The sequence below is a fragment of the Conger conger genome, chromosome 2, assembly GCF_963514075.1.
Source record: "Conger conger chromosome 2, fConCon1.1, whole genome shotgun sequence".
Taxonomy (NCBI): domain Eukaryota; kingdom Metazoa; phylum Chordata; class Actinopteri; order Anguilliformes; family Congridae; genus Conger; species Conger conger.
The window spans coordinates 24,228,493-24,255,403 of NC_083761.1; the positions used below are offsets into that span (position 1 = coordinate 24,228,493).

At 42.2% G+C, this 26,911-nt stretch overlaps 1 protein-coding gene and 1 long non-coding RNA gene across 2 annotated transcripts in view; one reads left to right on the forward strand and one right to left on the reverse strand.

Annotated features, from left to right (window-relative positions):
• Nucleotides 1-9,766: 9,766 nt before the first annotated feature.
• The window catches only part of slc35f3a (solute carrier family 35 member F3a), a 30,325-nt gene continuing 13,180 nt past the window's right edge, over nt 9,767-26,911 (forward strand). Inside the window, exons 1-2 of the mRNA XM_061231451.1 lie at nt 9,767-9,905; nt 11,721-11,935. Of these exons, the coding sequence (XP_061087435.1) occupies nt 9,799-9,905; nt 11,721-11,935 (322 nt within the window). The 5' untranslated portion in view covers nt 9,767-9,798. The remainder of the gene's footprint in view (nt 9,906-11,720; nt 11,936-26,911) is intronic.
• LOC133121902 (uncharacterized) lies at nt 18,179-25,893 on the reverse strand. The gene is made up of 2 exons (XR_009708053.1): nt 25,563-25,893; nt 18,179-20,037 (listed from the first exon to the last, which is right to left on the reverse strand). It is a non-coding gene; the product is annotated as an uncharacterized LOC133121902 (long non-coding RNA).

Genomic DNA, 26,911 nt, shown 5'->3' on the forward strand with positions numbered 1-26,911 from the left:
TTAATTACATTTTCAGCAAAGCATCGTTCAGTGGTGCATACTTCTTTCAAAGCTGATTGAATTGCCCTGTTTATTACATGCTTGTTTAAATACAAGCTTCATTGTGTAATTATTGACCTGTACCTTGGAATATTTTCCCTGATGAACGCTGATAAATCTTGAATCACATCCATCTCAAGGATGTCTTTGTCCCTGCAGACAGATGATGCCCCCTTGATATTGATTCGAGACCTTAACTGATTTTTGTTTTCTTTTAACTGTCAGTCTATTATTTATCGTTAAATTGCTGTGCAAACTGAATTATTTCTGTGTGTAGTGGCCAAGCAGCCAGCTTTCAAGCTATCAGTTTCGCCAGTTGATATGAAGTCGCCCCCTAGTGATACCTATATGTTCTCTCAAAAAGCCTATTTTCCTCTTGGACTCCATTCATGTTTGACAGCAAATTATAAATATTGCTGCTCATATGTTGATGTTCAATCCATGCTAAATTAAACATCGGAGATCAGAGAGATTGACATTGTGGACCGGGAGGGAACTTTAGGGTGTACCAATAAATAATTATGTATGCTTACAACTCCCAGAAGCATGCCACTGCCAGTGGTGTACACAATGACATTCTATCCAAGTTCCCCTTCCTTCCTTTCCCTCTCCCGGTATTAGGTCTTACATAAAATACAATGCATACGTTATGTATTACTTGACATGATATACTGTACAGTGCAAGTCTTAGACACATATAAAAAGTTGCTTTCAAAAAAAGTTTATAAATATATTTTTAAAAATAGCATAAAGAGCAACTGTTAAAATAAACAGTTAAATCAAATCAGTACTGTATTTGTTGTGACCAAAACTGTTTCATAAGAAAATCGGCTGGGAGGATGTTCCAAATATATTGAGGAACGACAGTTCTTCTGCAGACTTTGGCTGTTTAGCTTCTTCTAGGTCTCCAGGCAATCCCAGACATCATTTTTAATGTAATGACATTTCTCTGTAACAGTTGACATTTTTGGAATAAGAATTTACATTACATTACATTATTGGCATTTGGCAGACGCTCTTATCCAGAGCGACGTACAACAAAGTGCATACCCATAACCAGGGATAAGTTCGCTGAAAGACCCTAGAGGGAAGTACAATTTGAACTGCTACCTGTACAACAAAGATAAGGACAAGGGCCATTTTTTATTTTTATTTTTTTAATTTATTTATTTATTTTTGAACAAACAAACAAACAAACAGAGCAAAAGTGACCAAAGTTAACTATCCAAACACTGCTTACCTAGCCAACTAAAAATACCGATACACAAAGCAAGTCACAGAGACAACAATTAAGGTTCACAGGGAGGTAGGGAGGGATGGGGAGAGGTGCTGCTTGAAGAGGTGCGTCTTCAGCTTGCGCTTGAAGGTGGGGAGAGATTCTATAGTTCTGACCTCAACGGGGAGTTCGTTCCACCACCGTGGAGCCAGAACAGACAGTAGTCGTGAGCGTGAGGTGGAGGTTCTGAGAGGGGGAGGTGCCAAGCGGCCTGTGGAGGCTGAATGAAGAGGTCTGGCAGGGGTGTAGGGTCTGATGATTTTTTGCAGATAAGCTGGGGAAGACCCTTTAACTGCTTGGAAGGCTAGCACCAATGTTTTGAATTTGATGCGAGCCATGACAGGCAGCCAGTGGAGGGAAGTAAGCAGGGGGGTGATGTGTGAGTATTTGGGAAGGTTGAAGACCAGACAAGCTGCTGCATTCTGGATGAGTTGGAGGGGTCTGATGGCGGACGCTGGGAGGCCAGCCAAGAGGGAATTGCAGTAGTCCAGGCGGGACAGAACCATCGCTTGGACCAGAATGTTTGCTCTTTTTTGCTAACAGACAAAAACAAATAATAAAACAAACATCTAAGACCAATTTAATATTTAAAAAATTGATGTTCCCTTTTGCATAGTACTGTATAATTTCAACGTTTTTATAAACAAGACAACTGACAACACTCAGTTGTGTAATTAGTTGCTTTACTGTGCGTAATATTCATGTTATAAACACAGAGACGGACTCCAAATGCTGCTTGACTATACTGACATTGAGCAAAGTGATCCTGACCCTTGTGTCCCTGCAGATGAAACACAGAGTTTTCCATTTTTAACGTTAATGACATAGGTAGGAAGCAAATTTGACATTTTAAATGGCGACATTCTGCCTTAACAACTATACACTCAGTGAGCACTTTATTAGGTAGACCTGTACACCCGCTTGTTAATGCAAATATTTAATCAGTCTATCACGTGGCAGCAACTAAATGCATGAGAGCATGCAGACGTGGTCGAGAGGTTCAGCTGTTTTTCAGACCAAATGTCAGAATTGGGAAGAAATGTGATCTAAGTGACTTGGAATGATTGTTGGTGCCAGACAGGGTGGTTTGAGTATGTCAGACACTGTAGATCTCCTGGGATTTTCACGCAAAACAGTCTCTAGAGTTTGCAGAGAATGTTGAGAAAAACAAAAGGCATCCAGTGAGCAACAGTCCAGTGGGCAAAAGCCAAGGGCCAGACTGGTCAAAGCTGACAGGAAGGTGACAGTAACACAAATAACAACACATTACAACAGTGGTACGCAGAAGAGCATCTCTGAACACGTAACACATCAAACCTCTAAGTGGACAGGCTACAGCTGCAGAAGACTTAATATGTCTAAAAAATGAGTCTAATAAATACGTAATAAAGTGCTCACTCAGTGCACTTTTTACTATTTACCATGTAGGCAAGAACCATATTGAATATTGAATATTGTACTGTACAAGTGAAATTCACTGTGCTTGACTATGCAAGAAATTAATATTATTTCCTCTTTATTGTTGAGCAGAGGCTTATGTCTGTGGTAGATATACTCAACTTAATTTGGAGAGTTCAAATTCAGGATTAAAAACCATTGGGATCACTTCACTCAAATTAGACCAATACAATGCATGCAAAAAAATTTTGATTCACTGATGAAATAAGTACATTACTTTCGAAAGAATATCCATGTCCATGTTCTCCAGTTTGGATTAGCCAGTCAAAAATCCCCAAATCCCCAAAGTACATTTCTAATATTATTACTTGATTATTATTACTGTTATCTATAGTGGCCCAGCCAAGGGTCTGAACCTACAGTACAACACCCTGATCGTCCATCTTCCACTGTCCCACTGTGCAGCCCTGTTAATGTAAGGGGCTGCACAAGATGGCGTCCGCCGGTCGCGAACGTTAGACCGCGCAAGATGGCCGCCGACTTTGGAGCAGACTTCTTCGCATACTCAGGAGGAACCTGACACCTTCCTCCCCTGGGGGCTCTCCATCTGAACTGCTGATCCACATATCGATGGCTGGTGGCATAAGTTTTGCTGGAGTAAGCACAGGTCTCCGGTGGGTGGGGAGCCGGGAGGCGAATGGGAGGGGGGTCGGAGGTGGCCACGACGGCGGTGAGGAGGAGCCGTGCGCTTTTTCTTTTCCGATCGATGCCAGACCGATCTCTCAAAACACTTCAGGCGTCTCTTCTCACACTGCCGGCGGGGATACCACAGCATGCCCGTGCAATGCGGAGAGGCGGCACTTCGGATGACGGCGGACCGCGCGACAGTGTGCGCCCGCGACCACCGGTACGTCGTCTCCGCCACCGATATCCCGGCGCCCGGGGTCTCCTCAGACCATAATATTTCTAATATTTACTTTAAGTTTGTCTCCTGCCTATTTGTTTTTTATATGTATTGTTTTTTATGGCGCTGGTCCTCGCTCCTGGTCCTGGAGAGCTGCAAGGGGTGCTGGTTTTTGTTTTTGCCTTAATGTCAGCAACCAAGTCAGACCCAAGAAACCAGGTGAGGTGAGTTAACTGTGTAATTAACTGCTTCATTTGATCAATTAAGTGCTGAGTAACGACAAAAGCCAGCACACCCTGCAGCTCTCCTGGACCAGGAGGAGGACCACTGGGTTATATGTAAACTTACAGGAGTGGGTTTGTGTGGACTGAAGTCTGGCAGGTCTTTCTTGCTTCATCTCAATGAAGGAAAACTTGAGTTTCTGTAACTTAATAACTTAAACGTCCTCCATCTCTCTCAGATCTCTCGGATCTTTGTCTGGCTCCTTGTCCCAGATGAATGCAAAACAATAAATCCTTATTACAAATGATTTTAACTGAATATAAAAAGGGCTGTAATTCCTAGAAGAACACCTGGTATGGATGTGATTAAAGCAGACAGTCTGTGCTTAACCTCGAATCCTGAGTTGCGCCCCATGAGAGCTGCATGACAACTGCAGGAAACCTGTGAAAAACAGCTTGGTTGCTTGATGCCACGGCAACGCTCGATGGGTACAGACACCATGACAACGGCACACTGGGGCTCTGAGCGCCATTTTGAATGACAGACTGTCTCTAAACCATTTTAACCCTTTGTGGTGTCTTCATATTACGTAGCTTATGCACCGCAGGGTCAAAAGTGACCCACCCTCACAAAATCCTGTGTGATAAAGCCAGTAAATTATACAGTGAACCCGAAATTAATATTTTTCATGTCGAAAGAACCTGTCACTGAACGATAAATCTGTGAATAAATGTCTTCCTACTTCGCAGTCCAGAGAGACTGTTTCTTCAGCCTACATCACTTGTTTTTAGTACAAAATAGATTTTTTTTGTTTTTTGGTGTAATAGATTATTACTTTGATTATGACTTCTGATTTCATAACTGCAGAAGAACACAATTCACAAGACAATCTCTGTACCCGAATGATGTACCACTTATATCAAAATCTAGAAAAAGAGCAATGTTTAATTCGTAATGGTTGGGTCCTTGCAGGAAAAGCAGTGACCCTACCACCCTACCATTAAATACTGCTCTTTGTATTTAAAAAATCTATTTTAATCTGTATTTTTAATGCCTAAAAAATGTAGGTGGTTTTTCACTGCTGTTGCACTCAGTTAAGAGTCATTTTTGACAACACAAGAGTTAAACCTCTGACGGTCCTGGATATTTCATCCTGGTGCAGAAAGCTGTGAAAAAGGATACATGTTCTTCCTCAGACCATAGACCGTAGAAAAAATATTGAGTTTTGGGGCACAGCCATGTTGGAAAAGTTGGAGACTGCCGAGTGTGGTTCCCCCACGAAGCATGTGAGATTGAGTAATGTAAACTGTCCCTGATTTGTGCACAAAGTACTACTGTATTGTCCTAATAATAACTTAATTTGAATGCATCAATCAGCAAAACATTTGTATCCAGGCTTATAAAATAAATAATAATAATAATAATAATAATAATAATAAGAATAAGAATAATAATAAGAAGAATAATAATAATAATAAGAAGAAGAAGAATAGACAATAGATGTAGAAGTGAAGAATAGGTAGAAGTGAAAGAAGTAGAAGAAAAAAATAATAATGCATTTCTATTTCTATAATGTATTTCTATAGCACTTTCACAATCTCAGAGCTCTTTAAATTTAAAGGTGAGACTGACCTCATCCACATTACTAATGTGTAGCTACCTTCCAACAGAACACTCGCCATGCATGAGCTGTACATGTGGCCAGGCTGTACAAGTGACACCATTCACATACTCACACACATGCACGCACATACACGTGCACACACACAAGAACACTCGCACACTCACACACTCACACACACACACACACACACACACACACACACACATGGGCACATGCATAATGGAAAAACAAACAAGAAAATATTTTTTTTGTAATAAAATGAACAGGAGAGCAAAGTATACTATTGATCACAATTGATTCCTCAAGGAAGGTAGACAAATTGAACCAGGATTTGAGTCTTTACTAGGCAAGGGCAATCCTCTGCAGTGTGCATGTTTTCCTCCAGAGGATGCAGCACAGGGGTGAACATTCTGCTTATCAAGGTCTTGATTGAACACTATGATTAGCTAATTAGTTGAATCAGGTGTCGTACTGCTGGGCTAAAACAAAATCTACACACTTAGAATTTCAGCTTTTATTTCCTGGTATTTTTATCTAGATTTCTTAAACAGCTTGGAACTTAATCACCTTTTGTATCAGACCACCCTATTTTTAGGTTAGAAAAAGTATTGGAACATGTGACTGACAGGTGTTTCTTGTTGCCTAGATGTATTCTGTTAGATTGATTGGTTAAACAATAAATAGTTCTGAATGTCTACTCTTGGATTTAGCCTTTGGTTTTGCTGTGAAAATTGCACGTGTGTTATAAAAGATAAACTAACATGAAGACCAGAGAGCTGTCTTCGGGAAAAAAACAAGTCATTTTGAAGCTTAGAAAAGAAAGGAAATTGATTGCAAAAGCATTGGGGATAGCTTGTACAAAAACTTGGAATGTCCTGAAAAAGAAAGAAACCACAGGCGTACTGAGAAACAGACATCAAACAGGTTGACCAAGGAAAACAACAGCAGTTGCTGACAGAAACATTGTGTGAGCTGTGAAGAAATACCCCAAAACATCAGTCGGTGACATCACAAACAGTCTCCACAGGGCAGGGGTGAAGTTATCTCAACCAACCGTTCGAAGAAGACTTAGAGAGCAGCAATATAGAGGTTATTCCACAAGATGCAATCCACTCATCAGTAGTAAGAATCAGAAGGCAAGATTACAATTTGCAAATAAGTACAGGGACAAGTCACAAAAGTTCTGGAACAAAGTTTTTTGGACTGATGAGACCAAGATTAACCTTTACCAAAGTGATGGAAAGGCCAAAGTGTGGAGAAAGAAGGTATCTGCTCATCTGTGAAGCATGGCGGAGGAAGTGTCATGGCTTGGGCTTGCACGGTTGCTTCTGGAGTGGACTCACAAATCTTTATTGATGATGTAACTCATAATGGTAGCAGCAGGATGAATTCAGAAGTCTACAAAAAACATTCTGTCTGCCAACTTATGGAGAAATGCATCCATACTAATTGGGAGGAACTTCATCATGCAGCAAGATAATGACCCAAAACACTCCAACACAACACAACACAACAAAGGACTTCATTAGGGAGAAAAAGTGGAAGGTTTTAGACTGGCCAAGTCAATCACCAGACCTTAACCCAATTGAACATGCATTTCACTTCCCGAAACAAACAACAAATTAATGAGGCTGCAGTAAAAGCCTGGAAAAGCATCACATTGCAAGCAAGGGATATGCAACCGAATATTAAGTGTTATTTACTTTCATTTACTTAAATACTGTAATAAACTTTGTTGTTAGGTGTTTTAAGGATAGCGTAATGCTGCCACCACCTTTGGTATACCGGTCTGGTCCGGTGTCAGGGGAATGAGAATGTTCTCAGACTGTTACGGTAGAAAAGATACAAGTTTTATTTAGGTACCATTCATTAAAACATCACCCAGCAATATGTCCCCAAAAAGGTCAACCCTCAGTACTTAGATGGCCCCCCCACTTCCCTAATAGATACGGCACTGCAACTCAATTGAATTAGAAAGCTTGGCAAACACACTGCCAGAAACACTGCACAGTATAAAGCACCGCAACCCACTGCACACTAAAAAAACGGTATGGAAAATGCACAGCACTCTAATAAGGACCACTACAAACTATAGGTCAGTCAAACCACACAGTATGAAAAAATACACAGCACTCTATAAAAGGGCCACTAGAGCTAGGCCGGTCAACACCCACTTTCACCCATAGAAGGGTGCAGAGGACCCCTCTAGTCAGTAATGTTGCCTCCGGGGGCTCTTGGCAAGGTGATGAGCATTGGGTTAAAATACTGTAAATATCTGGAGATAAATGATATAGACTTAAGACGAAAAACACTGACAAGACGACACTGAACATGAAAGTCTCTAGAGCGTTTTAAAACTTAACTCGCCCCGGGCCGACAAGACCCCCCCCCCCCGTGGGGGTCGAGCATAGGAGTCTCCCGTCCCCGTGGCAACAAGATGCGCCCGCAGCAGCACACTCGCTGCTGTAGCCGGCAAACAGACGTGACGGTCAGGAGGTTTACTTGTAGAGGCACGAGATGGTGTGCTGAGCTTCTCAGACGTGACGGTCAGGCGGTTTACTTGTAGAGGCGCAAGAAGGCGTGCTGAGCTTCTCCGCCGGTCATCTCGTCCAGACTGCAAGGAATACAGCTAAGAATATCGTTCCGGACCTATACAGGCCGTCGGTCAATATTCGCAGTTCCTTCAGACAAAGCAGCCCAGACTCTTCCCCGCCCGGCCGTTCAATGTCTCTTTTCTAGCTCCGCGGCTGCTCCCCACACCCACAACACAGGTGAGCATCATCAGTCATCATTAGTCAATCGTTCCTCAGTACGTGCAACACAGGTGAGAGTCATCAGTCCACAGAGAGAGAGCCCCTCCCTCACATTTCATCACAATACTCTCTGTTCCAATACTTTTGGTCACCTAAAATGGAGTGGTCTGATGACAAAGGTGCTATGTTCCACATCTAGGTGGAAATACCAGGAAATAAAAGCTGAAATTCTGAACTCTTGTCTCGTGTTCATGTTTTTATCTCAACCCCAACTGTATTCAGTGTATTGCAAAAACAAAGGAATTGGCCTTGTTGTTCCAATACGTTTGGAGGGAACTGTATTGAAGGCCATTTTTTTGGTTCAAATTTCAGCTGGTGGAAAACAATATCTAGGACTGGGTATGTATGACAAATACCCGTGTTTATACAGAACATAAATTCTGCGGAATAGAACTATTTATTTGGTATAGAGCAAATTTGGCACCTGGCCTTTTCCTATAGCTGGGGGAAATTGATGATGCCTTCTGCCACTGCTGAAAACATTGAATGTTTAAATTATTTAAAAAAGTAATGACTTATTAAATAAAAGTAATAATTTCCCTTGATAGGCCTATGACTGAGCGGCTTATTTCCATAATTACTCTGCGGATTACATGTGTTCAATTACAGATAACCAAGAAAAGGTGTTCTGGCTCCGTCATATTAATTGCAGCTTTCTTACATATACACTCACTGAGCACTTTATTAGGTATTTATTAGACATATTTTTTAGACTCTACTTAGAGTTATGATGTGTTATGTGTTCAGAGATGCTCTTCTACATACCACTGTTGTAATATGTGGTTATTTGCGTTACTGTCACCTTCCTCTCAGCTTTGACCAGTCTGGCCATTCTCCTCTGACGTCTCTCATTACCAAGGCGTTTCTTCCTGCAGAACTGCTGCTGACTGGAATGTTTTTTTGTTTTTGTACGATTCTTTGCAAACTGTAGTGACTAGTGTGTGTGAAAATCCCAGGAGACCAGCAGTTTCTGAGATACTCAAACCAACAATCATTCCACGGTCAAAGTCACTTAGATCAATTTTTCCCCCCATTCTGATGGTTGATGTTAACATTAACTGAAGCTCCTGACCCGCATCTACATGATTGTATGCATTGCACTGCTGCCACATAATTGGCTGATTAGATAATCGCATAAATAAGTAGGTGTAATAAAGTAAACATGTTCCTAGAAGCTTTACTGTAATTATTATTATAATTATATTATATATATTAATTAATATATTAATTATATATATTTAACGCGCCCGCGAGCACATGCACGCACCACTTCAGCCTAGTTTAATATGTCGGGTTTATCTGTTGCAATATAGGCTGCTGGCAGTAGACGTCGCTTGCACTGTGAATAAGAAGACCACTGTTACTGTAAAGTACAATCCTACAAAGGGATTCTGTCCGCTCGCACAGCGTGTGTCGCGGGTGTATTTGAGTGGGAAGACCAAATCCGTGCGATGGTTTTTCGTGGTATCCACCTCGTTGGAGCGGTGCATGTAATGTAACGGGCTTTTCTACCATTGTGTGAATGAGTATCATGTACGGAGGTGCAAAGAGGGCGATTTGGGACCCAGTTGGACGCCCCCGGAGGGACTGCATGTGTTACCTGGCACCGCCGACCTCTTTTACTCCCAAGTAAGAAAAAAGTTGTCACTATCTCATGTTTACGTTTTTAGATTCATTTTTATGAAAGCGTTCATTCATCAATTGATAGATAATGCTACATTCTAATATGTAAATGGTAGTTGGTTGTTTATGTTTGAAAAGGTTGAACTTTTCCTTTGGCTTCAGGGAGATCCTTATTTAGAATCCGAAGCTACACTATTGCATGTAGAACTTGCACACTACACTACTGCATGTATTTTCTCCCCCAAGAAAATAAACTTGTTTATACAGAGGGCAAGTTAATCGTGCAGTCTACTGTTTACAGTGCTTTCCAGGTGACTAAATAGGTTACAGAAAAGTAGGCTACATTCGTATGCATGACAGGCACAAAAGGGGAAAAAAATACCCACTTATCTGCGTATCCGTTGCCTTAAAAGCACCTGCAGCAACGCACTAGGACAAATGGTCGTTGCACACAGGAGCTGAAGGCAGTGTGTAGGCTGAATGTAGACCCTGAACTTCGTAATGAACTTCGTATCTGGAACATTAATTGAATCATACCAAAGAGGATATCTGTCGTTGGTCATGGATGGTACTATCACAAAAAATAATTGCGAGTGACATCGATGCGTTTATTAACAATGGCGAGCATTGGGCACTGCGCGAATGAAAAATGTGTGCATTATCATGGGCGTGCTTTTCTGTTTTGTTTTTTGCATCTATTAGACGGAACTCGTGTGTAGCCGATTATGCTCATGCATACGTACACTAGACGATAACTGTATGGTTTAAATTTTGAGTTAGTACGACTGTGTTAAGATAGTTATCATTTAAGGGGGGGAGTGTCAAGGCGACAGTACGTCCGCTCTAGGCGCTCAGTCGCTTTCTGTCTGCGGGAGGCAGGCTAGTCGTGGAGATAGCTTGCTCATTCTGTTAAACTGTAGAATCCGATCTGTGTCAAAAGTACCTAACAGCAAAACATTGGATGAAACAGAACACACTTTATACAGACGTAGGGAAAAAAAATCTCTTGCCGTCTTCTCCAGGTATTACCTGGAGATCCAGAAGCATGCGAGACAAACTGTTTTTTTAAAATGTACTTTCATTATCGTTTAAAGCAACTTTACTTTACAGATTTTGTTTTACATGACTAAGAATTTTGCACAGTGCTGTTTTTAACACAAAAGTGTGACGTTTTATTGGATATTCTTTACATTACATTATTGGTATTCGGCAGACGCTCTTATCCAGAGCGACGTACATTTGATTAGACTAAGCAGGAGACAATCCGCCGCTGGAGCAATGCTGGGTTAAGGGCCTTGCTCAAGGGCCCAACGACTGTGTAGATCTTATTGTGGCTACACCGGGATTAGAACCACCGACCTTGTGTGTCCCAGTCATTTACTTGAACCACTACGCTACAGGTGTATTTCTGATACTAATTTGATTCTGTGGCAAGCAACAGAGCCACTGCCTGGCACAGACATGCTGTGCTGTCAGTGTCCTTTCAGATGTGACTATGGAGTGTGTCATCGAATGTAGTAACAATTGACTGGTAGACAGTTTGTAAAATTATTTGGCATGATGTCACTTAGGGCTGTTACATTTTCAACATGCTTTTATTGAACAAATTGCACATGAACAGCCAATCAATTTAACAAACATCAATTTAAATAAATACTATTCATCGCAGTTCAAGCAGTCTTTTGCGATGAGTTTATCTAAGCATGTTCCTACCACAATGACGATAAATATACGACATATGTGCAGCCCTAATGTCACTACTCACCCCACAAACTTTGACAGACATTTCCAGACATTTTTTTACTTTTCCCACCTTTTCAGTGGCATGCGGAAGTCACCGGAAGTTAGTCCGCGGCGGCTGTCCGACATCAGCCCCCAGCTTCGGCAGCTTAAGTACCTGGTTGTGGATGAAGCCATCAAGGAGGAGCTTAAGTCATCCCGCTCAGTCGAGGACATAAACAGCGCTTCTATCGAGGAGAGAATCTTGAGAATAACAGGCTACTATGGATACCAGCCATGGAGTGTGCCATTCAAAGGTAAGGTGCCCTACATAGATTTTCACATGCGGTGAATGGAAACTGGAAATAAATGGTCTTTGGTGATACTGTCTGGAGGCGACAATTGAAAAGAAACTCAGCAAGAGCTTCAACAGTGTGAATGCATCGGGAGTGTCTCCAGCATGGGGTTGTCACAGCTGTTTGCACAGTTTAGAATTTGTAAAGGCCTTTGAAGCTTTAAAGAAATACATTTTTTATGGTGCACCAACATCATAATTGGGCTGAAAAGCATCAGGTGTATGTAAAATATTTTGAATGATTTTTCCCCTCTTAGAGTTGATCAGGTACAATGCATTCCTGTGTGTATCTGTGTGTGTGTGCATGCATGTGTTGATGAATCGTATATGCTTGAGCGTCTGTGTGTGTATGTGCACTTGTTGGAGAGTCTGTGAATGAAAATATTTGTCAGGGTACAGTGGGATCAGGGGTCAGTCGATTAACTCCTTTGTGTCTTTGCGTTTTGTGAAATGTCTGTCTGGGAGGCTTCCCATTGAGAAATCAGTGGATTTGACTTGGAATCGCCGCTGTAGCGATCATGCCCGTCAGGCAGGGTGATATTACTAGAAAGTGCTGGAAACCTTTGGCCTCAACTAACCCTACCACTTTCTATAATAAAACCTACCATAGTAATACCTTGGGTACCTCTGGGTACTCCGGTTTCCTCCCACAGTCCAAAGACATGCAGGTTAGGCTGATTGGCGAGTCTAAATTGCCCATGGGTATCAGTGTGTGAGTGAATGGTGTGTGTGCCCTGCGATGGACTGGCGACCTGTCCAGGGTGTATTCCTGCCTTTCACCCAATGTATGCTGGGATAGGCTCCAGCCCCCCTGCGACCCTGTCCAGGATAAGCGAGTTAAGGTAATGGATGGATGGATGGATGGATTTTATAATGAAGTGATGTTCATTCCTGGTCCTGGAGAGCCACAGTGTTTTCTGGTTTTTGTTTATATCGGCAACCAATTCAGAGCCAAGAAACCAGGCAATGTGAGTTAATTGCGTAATCAACTACTTTAACTGATCAATTAAGTGCCATGGAAGAAAGAACAACAGAAACCAGCAGACCCTGCGGCTCTCCAGGACCAGGAATGAAGATCACTACTATAATGTGTGCCACGTCTGCAGCAGGTACACTGTTGACTTTTTTTTTTTTTTTTTGGAAACTACTGATTTATGCCTTTCCAACTGATAGACTTTGTGACTAAGCAAGTTGCCACAGACTGAGAGTCTGAGTCTCGCTCTGTGAATGTGAAATGTTCTGATGAAATGTTTTTGCCAAAGTACTTGTGAAAAGCTCTTGCTGTCCATTGTTGTGCTGAAAGTGAAGGGTGAAGGGCTCGTTACTGGTTGGGTTATTGCCATTTATTGAACACGAGCAAAGCTCATGTATGTGCTGCGATGACTGTGGTTCCGCTGCATGTTTTCAATGCTCCCTATACTGTGGTGGGGAAACTTACAGTACTTTGGCATATTATTTGAGGAGAAGGGCATTACATAAACCCCTCAAACCAAAGCTATGTGCTTGTTTTCCCTCTCTCCCCATTAAGTGTCTCCGCCTCCTATTCCTTATTTGTATTTCCTTCCTGTTTTGTCGTAACTTGCTCGTTATCTCGTCATCTGTTCCCCAGCACCCACACCTGTTAATCGTTTAGTTCATCTGTCAGTGTATTTAAGCCTGTATTTTTCCGTTTTCATTGCAAGTTTGTCAGATTCCTTGGTGTAAGCTATTACTCCGTTCCGTTCCATCTGTCAATGAAATCTGCCTGGTTATTTGGATTCCGTTTTCTTGGATTGTTGATTTTGTACCGTTGCCCTGTTCCTGGGTGAGAGTTTTTTGACTTGCTTACGCACATGATTACCTCTGATTTACCTGATAGCCTGGATATTGACCCCTGCCTGCCATTTTTCACCTTACCCTGAGTCTGCGCTTGGTTCCTCTGTTCCACACCTCTGACCGAACGAACTAGCCAAAATCAGAACCAGCGGACTTGAGGGTTCCTCACATTGTTGTGTGGGTTTTTTTTAGGGTTTTTCTTCACTGCTGTCATGAGGAGTCTTTTTTAACCAGTCAGTTTGTCTGAGACTAGGGAATGGTTCTGTATTGGCCTATGCTGGTAGATTTGGTGCTATGGCTAAATCCTCTGTAGAAACTACAACTTCCACATTCCCACAGGACAATTCCGCGACGTCCACCCCGCATGACGTCTAGCTTGGTTCAGCCAATCCCGTAATGGCGGGAGCAATAAACTTTCCCGTATAAGAGCAAGACACGTTCTTGGGATCTCTCTCTTCTGCTTCTTCCCTTCTATTCACTTGCTTTTTCGACGCTCGTTTCTTCACCTCATCTGCTCCGATACTTGGACAGAGGCTGAATGCTGCACAGCGCACTACCAGGCCTACGGACGCACCCAGTTACCTCGCGGTAACTTCGTGGCCTATAGCGAGTGGAAACTGGAGTGGAAACGCTACATCAGTTTACCCCTGCTAAGCTCACCAAAGAACAATTGCAATGAACTTTTCCACCCGGAAAAGGGACCAACGAACATCCTTCCAGCAACCGAGCGGACCAGATAACAACGCGCGGCTAAGACGGGAACGGCCCAGCTTTGCGCACCTCTCCAGGACACGCATTCACAGCACCATCGCGGCTCCTACAAGGACAGCACGTCTTTTGGATCCAGCAATGCGTATGCACTCAGTAAGACCAAACAAGCATTTGCAGGCATAGCCAGTGTTAGCTTATGTTATTTTGAATCTGTTTCTATATTTGCCGTCTTACCATTTGAATGTATTCTGTTAGCCATGTATGTACGTGAATTGATTTGTCGTCTTTCGCGCATATATAGAGTGAACTTACCCAAGCTAGCTACTCCCTCCACCCCTTTACCTTTCCTTTGTTCAAGTGACACGCGTGCTTGCGCGTACCCACACACACGCACACACACACCCTAACTTCCCCTACTAATTCCCGTTAGTTTATCTGTTCTGTGTTTGTACGTTGTTTAATAAATATATTTTATTAAACCGGTGTCCGTTTTGGAATCACATAGACATGAGAGCCGAGTTAACGCAGTCTTTCGAAGAACTTCCAACCTTCAGGTTATCGGTATGTTCAATCATTAATATTGGTTATTTTAATTATTAATTGAAATACTAAATTTGTGGTTGGATATTTCTGATAACAGTAATTTTATGAGATTGATTACTTTTTGCAGTTATACTGCTACATAACATTAACTGGCGCCCCGGTTTCGTACAGAGTAAATTCCCTACGTTATTTGGCGGCCCGTGTGAGGACCCTACATAATTTGGAGCCCCGTGCGAGGACCCCTACATATTTTGGAGCCCCTGCGAGGACCCCTACACCTCTGATTTGAGAACAAGGCCCTCAGTGATTTATTCTTTAATGGACTCTCAGAACGTTTAAAAGACAAGCTCAGTGCTGTGCTAGACCCAGCTTCCAGTTCCATCCAAGGCCCAGTCAACTGCTTTGCCTAAGACCCAGCTCCCAGAACTGTGCCAGGTCCAGCTTCCTGTTGCGTCCCGGGTCCAGTCTCCTGCATCACTCCAGACCCTGATCCCAGAACTACACCAGGTCAAGCTTCCTGCTCTATCCCAGATCCAGTCTCCTGCTTCACCCCAGATCTGGTCCCCAGTGTCGCTCCTGTGTCAGCGTCCAGTGTGACCTCCGGTCCAGTTCATAGCGCCTCTCCTGGACCAGTTTCCAGGATTGTCCCAGACCCAGTTTTCTGCACTGCACCAGGTCGAGTCTACAGCTCCTCCCCAGACTCCGTCTCCAGCACCCCTGTGAACTGTGCCCCAAGTCCTGTCTCCAGTGCTTCTCCGGACCCAGTCTATAGTGTCGCCCCAGTTTTGGCTTCCAGTACTGCACCAGACCCATGCTACAACTCGGTTGCAGATGCTTTCTCCAGCGCCCCTTGGAACTCTGCCCCAGATCCTGTCTCCAGTGCGTCCCTGGGCCCAGTCGGCGGTTTCGTTCCAGGTCCAGTTTCAGGGCCTCTCCAGACCCAAGCTTCAGCTCTGCCCCAGCTCCTTCTCCAGCACCTCCTTTTACTGTTCCCTGGGCTGCCCCAAGTCCTGTCTCCAGCGCTAGCCCTAGGCCCAGCCTACAGTTTCGTCCCAGGCTCCGGCTCCCATCTTCAGGTCTGTCCCAGGTCCCTGTGCCGGCTCCGCCCAGGGTCCCATCCTCTGCACCAGCGCCTATTCAGCCACAGGACCCAGCTCCAGGCCCTACACCTTTGGTTCCGGCCCAGTCTCTAGTTCTGGCCTGGCTCCTGCGACATATTGGGCTCCAGACCCCTCCAGGTCCAGAACGAAGCACTTCCATGTTCGCCTGAAATCCCATGGTTGCCTGAGGCCCCGTGCTCATCTGAAACCCCAAGGTAGCCTGAAGGCCCTTGCTCTCCTGAAGTTCTGTGCCTTCCTGGGGCTCTGCTGTGGCCTGAAGCCCTGTGCTCTCCTGGTTCTGTCACGTCCATGCCCCTTTTTTCCTATTGTTTCTTCCTTTCTCTGTGCTTGCACTCTGTGCTTGCACTCCTTGTTTTCCCTCTCCACATTAAGTATCTCTGCCTCCCACTCCTTATTTGTATTTCCTTCCTTCCCAGCTGTTGCTCATTGTCCCGTCATCTGTTCCCCAGCACTCACACATGTTAATCGTTCAGTTAATATGTAAGTGTATTTGAATCTGTCTTTTTCAGTTTTCGTTGCTAGTTCGTCAGATCTGTTGGTGTAAGGCATTATTCTGTTCTCTTTGAGCCTCTGTTTTCTGACCCGTTTTACCAATATGTATTCCGTTGTTTGGTTTTTTTTTGTTTTTTTTATCGGCTCCTCTATCCTGCTCCTCTGATAGAAGCAAGTTAAAAAAATTTAAAAATAGAGCTTAAGTTGAGCTAAATGAGAGAAAGGATATGGGCTGGAGAACATGGTGGTGAAGGGTAGGGGGTTGTGTTTTTACTGAGTGGGATAGAGATGCACTACATTGTTAAAATATGTTATTTTTGGTAACACTTTACAATAAGGTTACATGAATTGTCCAGCCCACGTACACTGCTATTGTACACTGCTATTTTAACATAATGTCCGCTATGGATGGTAAAGAAACTCAGACCTTAAGGAATGTTACATGACAAGAACTTTTTTAATTCTCCGGAACTTTCTTTTTTTACTAATTTTTACATATTATGTAGACTAGCATCATGTGGTGGCTGTGCTAATTTAATAACAGAATGTCAGATTAATGAATAAATAATTTTAAAATAGAAATTAAGATTGCCTTTCCCTAGACCCAACCTGCTACTTAATTTGTTTCAATTTAATACAGTTTGTTGTATTTACGCCAAGCAGTGTCTTTATTACAATTACACAAATCTTTGTCTTATTTACATTCTCTGATATGATGTGAAGGATATGGCGCTACTATACTAGTATTTCTGCATTCATATTATTGTAACTCTAGTGAATCAAAAATTGAAAGTTGTCAATTTAAATGTTTAACAATGACTGTTAATTCAAATATTATGTAGCTAATTCAAGAAATGATTAATCAAACAAAAATACTGGTACGATTCCTTCGGCTGGTCTTTAAAAAGATGCTCCTCCTCTGGAAGAGAAAAGTCACCAATTTATGAAAGTAATTTATGAAGTAAATCCTTAATACTTGCCAAAAGATATACACTAATTGTCTACACTCTCAGAAATAAAGGTATGAAACGTGCCTAAAATGTACAAATGTTTGTTGCTGAGGCGGTACCCAATAAGTACATAAAATTGTAGCCAGCAATATATAATTAATTTGTACCTTTTTTTCTTGGAAAGAGAACGTTACTGTATTTTCAGGGTATGTTTCGGAAATTTGATCCTCCCATTTGATCCTCCCATGGGAGTCTCAAATTTGATCCAAATTTGAGACTCCTATTTCAAACTGTTCACTTTCCCACTTTAGGAGACAACAGGACATGTCAGCCATCACATCTCCAGTAACAAACCACACAGGGTATTGCTGTATAGTGATTTTCTCACACATTCACATTGTTTCACACATCACACGTCATCATAACATTCATTGTGTTATGATGAAAAGAGCACCTCTGTACAGTAGAAAATTCTTCAGTGTGGTATGAAGATGATCAGTTCCATTAATGCATCCAAACTGAGACGGGTGCATGGGGGGTTGGACCCAAAATGCACGACTCAGACAAAAGGGATGTAATACAGTCCTGTCAGGGCTTTATTCGGGGAATGTCCAGTGAGCGTGGTCAAAAAACAAGCAAAGTTCATACACGTGAAATCCAGCCAAAACCAAAGTACAGTACCGAGGGAGAAGGCAGTCTCGTAATCGGTACACCATGCAAAAAGTCCAGTAACCAGGAAAGCTGTCAGTGAGGCAAAAGCACAGGCAGACAGTAGGCAGGCTCGGGGTCGATGACGGCGCAAGAGTAACGACCAATGTTGACAAACAGGAGGCAAAGTTTGTGGTACCGGCAGGCAATGGTCAACAAAACAGAAGTCAATAACGATGGTCAATAAACAGGCTTGGATCTTAACGGGTAGACAATAGCTTGACAGAAATGCTCAAAAGTACACTGACGAACAGGAGGCAACAATTTTGCAAAGACATGACATGGAACTGAGCTATATAGGCAGGTGTAGACAGGTGTAGACAATTCGCTTGAGAGTAGCATGAGAATGGAAATCAGGTGTGGAGGATTGACAAGTTAACGAGATAATTAGTCATCGTTAGTAATAACCTATCCTGCCCTAGCGTTAGTAAATTAGTAAATGACATGCACAAGAAACGTAAGGTAACATGAAAACATGGTTAGAATGTTAGTATTGCCCAATCCTGATCTAAAGTTAGTAGATTAGTAAGAAGACAAGGGAAATTGAAACAATTAGGGAAGCGTGAGTGACAGAAAGGGAGAGAGAGAAAAAGCATGAATGCAAGGTTTGCAGAAAGACACAAAAAAGTATATGCTAATCAATGAACAGAACAACATAACATGAAACAACATAAATCGTGACATAAGTTTGCGAAATATGACATGAATAAACCACATAACGTGGCAAGACAAGACTAACAATTAAATCATAACAACTAAACATGAAACGTAACATGACATGAAAATTAAATGTAACAAGAAATAAAGCATAACAACATGGTGAGACTAGACTAACATAATACGTGACATGACAATAACATAACTAAGACAATGACTAAACATGAAACATGACGTGACAAACATGAAACGTGACACAAACCATCTTAGGAAATTGTGTCCCAAACTATAATGGAATTACTTGAGCGCTTCACTGTTGGCTTTTTACCCTCACTTGTATTCAAAGAATTTAGTACAAGCAACTAAACTGGAGAAGTGGGAGAAGCCTGACGTTGCAGCAACCAGCGCAGTACCTGGTGCCTCACAGATGTCCCTTTGCTACAGTTAGGGTAACTCCTGCCTTTTTCCCCAAACCAATGAATCGACTGTTTTATTTCCAGCCCAATTACGGACATAATCATTTCATGGTTTTACTTGACATAATTCAATAACAAAGTTAACATTACACTGAACCTCATATAGGTTGCTACAACTTTGGCAATAGAAGCTGGCAGCTATGCCAGCAGAAAAAAATGGTTCCAAAAGGATCCCATGGATTCCATAGTAGAGCCCTATCTAGGTTTCTTTGTCGTGCAAAATGGTTCTTTGTCTGGGAGCTTTCACACTTCACACCTATGATAGAGGCTTCCATAAAGAACTGAAAAGGGCTCCTCTATTGAGATAAGCCAAATAATCGTTGTTTCTGAGAGTGTATGGTGGAGTGCTTAGGGAGTATGGGGTTGAGGGAGCCAAGGTGTTGTCTGAAGTGAGAGATGGACAGCAGCTGTGCTGTCCTGATGGTGGTCCAGAGGTCATTCCAGCACTTTGGTCCGAGTACAGAGACAAGCTGTGACTGGGAGGAGCTTCAGCCGGCTCCTCACAGGGATTTGTAGTGTCCCATGTCCAGGTGTGGCAGGTTTGGCCAATGGCCTGGAGGTATGGAGTATGTAGGTGTTTCCCTCTGTGCCCTGTAAGAAAGCAAAAAGGTGTTGAACCTGATGTGAGCTGCTACCGCGAACTAGTAGGCTATGGAGGAGTGGGGAGATAAGGGAGAATATTGTTTACACACACACACACACACACAGAGGCTCACTTTCGACACATGAGAGGTTATATAAGCACTAAGTAGTCTATTCATTCTTGTTCATGTATTTCTTATTTCTTATGGCCATGTTATTTTATGCTATGAACCCAGTAAATGGCAGACGCCAACTAGGTCTCCAGTTCCACCCACAACACTTTTTAGCACATTTTAATTTCTCCAGTTTTCTGACCAGCTGCATTGTGGCAAGCAAGAGATGATTAAAGCAGGATTAAAGCAGGCCATTCCCCCCTGAGCCTATTCAAAATCAATGGTTGATATTTTGGGGTCATGTAGCCATAGCAATGCTTCTAGCTGGTTCCCCTGCAGACAATGAAGAGGCCACAGTGCCAGCAAAGGTAAAATAAAGATTGGACCATGATTCTTTGCACTGCAGATTCAACAACAATATACAGCAATATACAGATATATATAGCTCAGACTTCATTGAGATGTTAACCTTCACGGCAAGGATCCTTCTCAAAATAATTGCTTGTGCCTATACTTCTGGCATGTTGTGTCCTTTCAATCTCTCAGTAGAAGATGTATTTCTCTGGTGAATGCCAAAGGTCTGCAAGTGTTCGAGGTGACATTGATTGAGCTATTATTAAGTCATTATTCAGCGTTTCTGCTCAGAATGATTATAATTGTAACTGACTTTGCACTCAAGTCCATTAGGTTAACAATTGATTATGGAAAACCTGGGTGCATTAGAAATAAAGGTTTAAAGGTTTTTCTTTTTATGATCCTTCTCCTTTTAATTTCATGCCAATAATCATCATTTACTTAACATTTCAGAAGGGGATTTTCATTATGAGTTTGCGTGGGAAGCATAAGATGGCAAAAAGATTAATAAACAACTTCTGTGTGGCGACTAGCAGTATGCTGTTGACAAAACTGATGAAAGAATGCTTATTTTCACTTCATAAAAGGTTCACAACTGCCATGCAATTTTTTGAAAGCGTAGGTTTATTTTGCACAATAATCAATGCTTTTTTCTCAGCATAGAACTTTTCAAATGTCAATTCCCCTATTTCTCTTTTTCCCTCTCACACTGCCTTTCTCCGCTTTCTCTCTTTGTCTGTTTCTCTCATTCGGTCTCTATCTATTTTCTAACCTCACTCGGCTCGTCTTTCAGCGATTCTCAAGGGTTCAACGTTACAAAGGGTTCAGGCTCAATTTAACAGCATAGTGGGAGCCATTGCCACCAAAGCACCAGAGAACAAAGACCAGCTTCATCTGTCCTTCTTACTTCTGCTCAGTTCAGGTCAGTGCAGCTGGCTTTATTGGCATGATCAGAAGGCTATACACATTTATTTCTCTATTTAGCATTTATTTTCTCTGGAAAGATCCACTGAAAAATCGCCTGGCTTGTTCAAGAGAGTCCTGGCTGAGAGTAGCATCATGCATACACTGCATATGAACAAAATAATAAACCAGGCTAAATAGCAAGCTGAAATACAATAACAGCATGAAAAATAAGATAGAATAAGAATAGCCAAGTGAGGACAGTTCATTTCTTTGTTTTGTTTTCTCAGTAAAACACTCTTTCCTTTTTAGCTTTTTAGCAGCATTCCTTAAACCCTAAATAAAGAACATTTGAAAGGATGTTCAATACCAATCACCCTCCATTTTTCACAGCTGATAACTTATTTTGTTAAAATAGCATTGGTTTGGCTGAGACAGATTCTTTAGACATGATCTGCTCAGCTGGCCTTTTGGATATTGGTAACGGCAGCTTGTAGATTTGATGGCTAATAATCATTAAGTTAATTTTGCCCTGGGTAGACTTAATAGTGAAGTAGGGCATAGTGAAAGTCTTTTACATCTCTCATTACATTACATTACATGGCATTTAGCAGACGCTCTTATCCAGAGTGACGTACAACAAAGTGCAGATCAAACACAAGTACAAGTGCGAAGAGGACCTGAGAGGACAGTACAGTTCCGAGTCCTAGTGTAACCATACAGATATAATCGGAACCCTTGAAGAATACATCAACTTCCAAACTAGAAAACTAGCTCTCCCACTCCCACTCCCTCTCCCTCTCTCTCACACACACACACACACACACACACACACACACACACACACACACAGATGCCACATGATTTCTCTCTCTCTCACACATACAGATGCCACATGATCTCTCTCTCTCTCACACACACACATACACACACAGATGCCACATGGTCTTTCTCTCTCACTCTCACATGCATACACACACATACACCACACAGACACACACAGATGCCACATGATCTCTCTCACTCTCACACGCATACACACACAGAGCTGCATATTTTCATATTGAGTTTAACATTGGAGCGACTTGTTTGTTCCCTGCTCGGTAAAATGCATCACTGAAAGGCGCACATAATGGCCACATCAGCAGGTCCCCACCTGTGTGCCAGTTCTGCTCACACAGGAAATGGTGAGCTTGATGCACAGCCTGGTTTACAGGAGCCAACCATTTCTATTCTCCAGCACTGGCCTTTTCTGTCTGCTAACAGTTTTAAAGTTATGTAAGTTTCTACATTAATTATTGAGGTGGCAGCGGCCAGTCCACCTGAGAATCTCAGCCAGTGAATAACGCCCCCAGTACAATGTTGCTGTAATGTTGGATAAGCGTTTCATCACTTTACTGCAGTGTCACTGTAGCCTGAAGTGTTTACCAGCTTGTTGGCAAATGTGATCCTGGACCGCTGTTGCCTCAACCAATGAATTTAACAGTAGCCTACATGCTGTGCTTAAATGTTTAAAATACAGCCACTTATGTAAAGGAGAAAATTGTTAACACGATTACAATGATGAACTGTAACAAATTCTTAAATAGTCTGAGCTGGGCTGCACTTATTCATGGACAGGGCTACAGTTGGCCCAAAGCCAATCAGCATTCCCTGATTGCTAGTCCACAGTAGAGATTTGCTTGGGTCTGTTAAAGCATGCTCTGGTTCCAAGCATTTGATTTGTCATGGTGACAGTGGCTGTGAGGATAAAGGGGGCAGACTTTTAATAGGAACCCAGGGACTAAGACCGTGGCAGTGTGCTGATCCGCTCCCTCTCATCTCCTAAAAAAGCGTGGGTGAGGGTCAAAGGTGGTAAGTGAGAGTGCCGCTACAGGGGAGGGGGTGTAACCTTGCAGAATGCTACAGTAAATCAGTCTTGGTTTCAATTCAATTTCAATTTCAATGTATTTTTGTATTCTGCTTTTCAGAGGAGACTGTCACAAAGGCACAAAAGACAGAAGATAATTAAACATATCAGCCCTAAGCCTCCAATAGAATATGAGGTAAACGACTCCCTTAGGGGAGAAAAACCCTCAAAAAGTGGCGAGAAAAAACTCCCCGATAGTAAGAAATCTCAGGAGGAACCCGACTATAGGGGCTCTGGGGGGTTGGGGAGTGGCAGGAAAGAGAAACAAAGGAGGATGATTCATTAACTTTATTTTGATGCCGTGAAGTGCCAGTAAGGCAGTATAAGATCTGTCACGTCATCATTTATTTAAAAAATTGGTTTCCATCACCCTTTTTTTTGCATCTTCTCCCTATTTCCTCCTCGGCCGAGCAGGAAAACGTTTTTCCGAAAGTTCATTGCTAAATTGTGTCATGCAGTACACCTGTATGGAAGAATCGGCATTCGTTATCTCTCTCTACTCATTCAGGTTTTTCCTTAAATTTTTTCACCCATCTGTACATATACATAGGATTTGTTTCTGAAGCTTCCAGTGCAGTAATTGTCTGGAGTAAAGTACATACTTGTGGTCTCCGGGATGGGACACGCAAAGATTTGTGTGCTAAGTGCAGTTCAGTCAAACAACTCACAATTAATTAATATTTATTGAGGTTTAATTTAAATCCAAACTTTGGCGTCAGCTCTGCCTCTTTTCACTCCCTGTTGTAAGCCTACTGAAACAGGGAGTGGCCACAAACACCCCCTCATGGGGATCTTTACATTACATTACATTATTGGCATTTGGCAGACGCTTTTATCCAGAGCGACATACAGTTGATTAGATTAAGCAGAAGACAATCCTCCCCTGGAGCAATGCAGGGTTAAGGGCCTTGCTCAGGGGCCCAATGGCTGTGCGGATCTTATTGTGGCTACACCGGGGATTGAACCACTAGCCTTGTGTGTCCCAGTCACTTACGTTAACCACTACGCTACAGACCACCCCAGAAGCTTTAGAAGCAGAGCTCACCGGTTGATGTTGGTGTGGTGGTGGGAGCGCAAACATTTTAAAGCATGAATTAGGAATACCAGGATAATTTGACCAAAAGCAGCTAGCAAAACTGGCAATAGCACTAGCCAAAACGGGCAGTGCACCAGAAAGAGTCATGGCTTTAGCATGTAGAATGAACCAGGCAGCAGGGCAGCTTTGTATGATTGCATCAGGGCAGATGCCATAACAGCTAGCAGGCAGCATAGCATGGCAGAGCGTGCAAAATGAGCAAGGGTATATAAGTAAGTTGGTGCTTTATATTGCACCTCACGTTAGACGTAAGAATCATGTCAGGGGGCGGCACTTCTCGAATTGTCTGCCCGAACTAGCTCCACAGGCTGTTTATTAGGGGTGAGCGAGTAGTGCATTACTCGTATATGCAACCAATTAAATGATCCTCGTTTAAACAGTCCCCCGTACTACATTGCAATTTGCAGTACATTGAAACCAAGACTTTCACCTGAAGCACAACTACTACAGTTTGGCACTCTGTTATACAGGTAAATCTCTATTAAATCTTTATCTGGTTAATCGTATCATTAATTAAAAACCGAAACCGTCTGTATAAAATGATGTGTACATGCGTGAACAATTTTACAAGGAACACTTTTTGCTGAGCCGCCTTCCCTTTCATATCAGAACCACTATCCGCTTTGCCGTCACACTCGCCTCTTTAAACACACACCCACGTTTTCCTAAAGCACTTTAACATAAATAAAATAATGTAGATGAAGATGACTGAAATAACATACCGTAAATCACACACGTGTGTGACCAGCAACCACACATAAAGGCAATGGAGCGTTTAATGTTATAGTAGACAAACTGTTAGATTAACTAACATGAAGAACCAGAAACGGAGGCATTGAGTAGTTAAACGTAGGTGAAGAATGGCTAGACATTAAGGATTTTCAGCCTCCCTCACACATTAAAGTGTGTTCAGACCACTTCAGATCACAAGTAATCTGACCAGAAAAATCAGTTGGACATAACAAGCAAGCTCACTAGCTAACTAGCTACATTAACATTGCAGAAAACTTCAGCACAAACAACTTTAAAGAAACAAATAAAGCAGATTGCCATTGCCCAAACAGGTCACAGTACCTAGCTAGCTGGCTAGTAAACGTGTAACTAAATAACAAGAATAACTACCAGAATAAAGCTAAATTGACAAAATATACTACCTTACCTCTAGCTAAAATAATGTCCTTGTGTACAAAATCGTGATCGCATCCTCCATCCTTACAATTAACTTGTCCTTAAAATGTTTTAATCCTGGATCATTTATGTCTAAAGTTAGCTCTGCACTGTAGCTTGTTTGAAGCACATGGCTTGTGTCTTTAGAACGGGTCACGTCTTCCCCGTCAGCAGCCATTTCTGTTAGCAGCGCACCTTTTCAAATTGTAACAGAAAATTTTTTTCATGTGTTCTCCAGCTACCCCTGATCAAACAATGGCAATGTACTAGTTATGTAGTTAAATCCTTAATCTACGATCGGAACACGTTAACACAACAGTCCCTTGACATGCACAAGAGAGAACTCATGAAAATGACAGCAGGCAGTAGTTCTACTGATCTAAGTGGGAGGAACCAGGGAGGAACTGGCCTGTCACAACTTTATGTTACGCATTCGTCACTGATGTACATCTACTGCAGCCAATGTAAAAAATAAATAAATAAAGAAGGCCAATTCTCCGATCACGGATAATGAATCCAATTCTTCGTACAACATTCGTATTTGGAAAAAAGGCAATACTCGTTACAAGTAATCGTCTGAAATGAATATTCGGCTCACCCATACTATTTATAATACCCCACATAGTTCATATCTAATCTAATGTATGTCAGTGTGGACAGGGGCAGGTTCAGCACAGTGAACACAGGCAGACTCTCTACTGAAGTTTTGAACTGTATGTCAGATCTAGACCTGAGATCTCTTTATGTACTTCTCTTGAATTTAACATGTCCCCTTGGTGGCCCCCTTTAATTCAGCTTGGCGGCTTTGTTATTAAATTATCACCATTATCTCCTGCCCTTGTCCTCTGTATGTCCGCTAAGTGCATGGCTCAGAGACAACAACTCAGCCAGAGCAGCTAAGCAGAATTTAATCGAATCACTTACATGTAATGTGTAGTTCACCAGTTTTAAGCTTTAACATTTTATTATGCTGGAAATCCTATTCTTTTGATTATCGCATTTTAATGAATAGTGACTGTGTATGAACAAAATTTTAATAATACATGGAAATATCATAGAGGGAACAACAATGAGGAGGAGCTACCTAACTCACTGGCTGCTCTGCACTCAGTGTGAGCATTGGTTCAGGTCACTCGGAGACTGAGGTTCTGATGGGCCTCTCACCCCAAGATGCACACTACAGTCAATAATAGGGCTCATTCCAATCCCTTATTTTTCTCTACTTTTTATTTTCCTTGATCTTTTTTCTACTCCTAGCTCCACCCATCGGGAGAGGCTAGAAAAAGAGGCGAGAAAAAAACATGAATTGGGCAAATGGAACGTCTTTGCTCCTTCAAACGT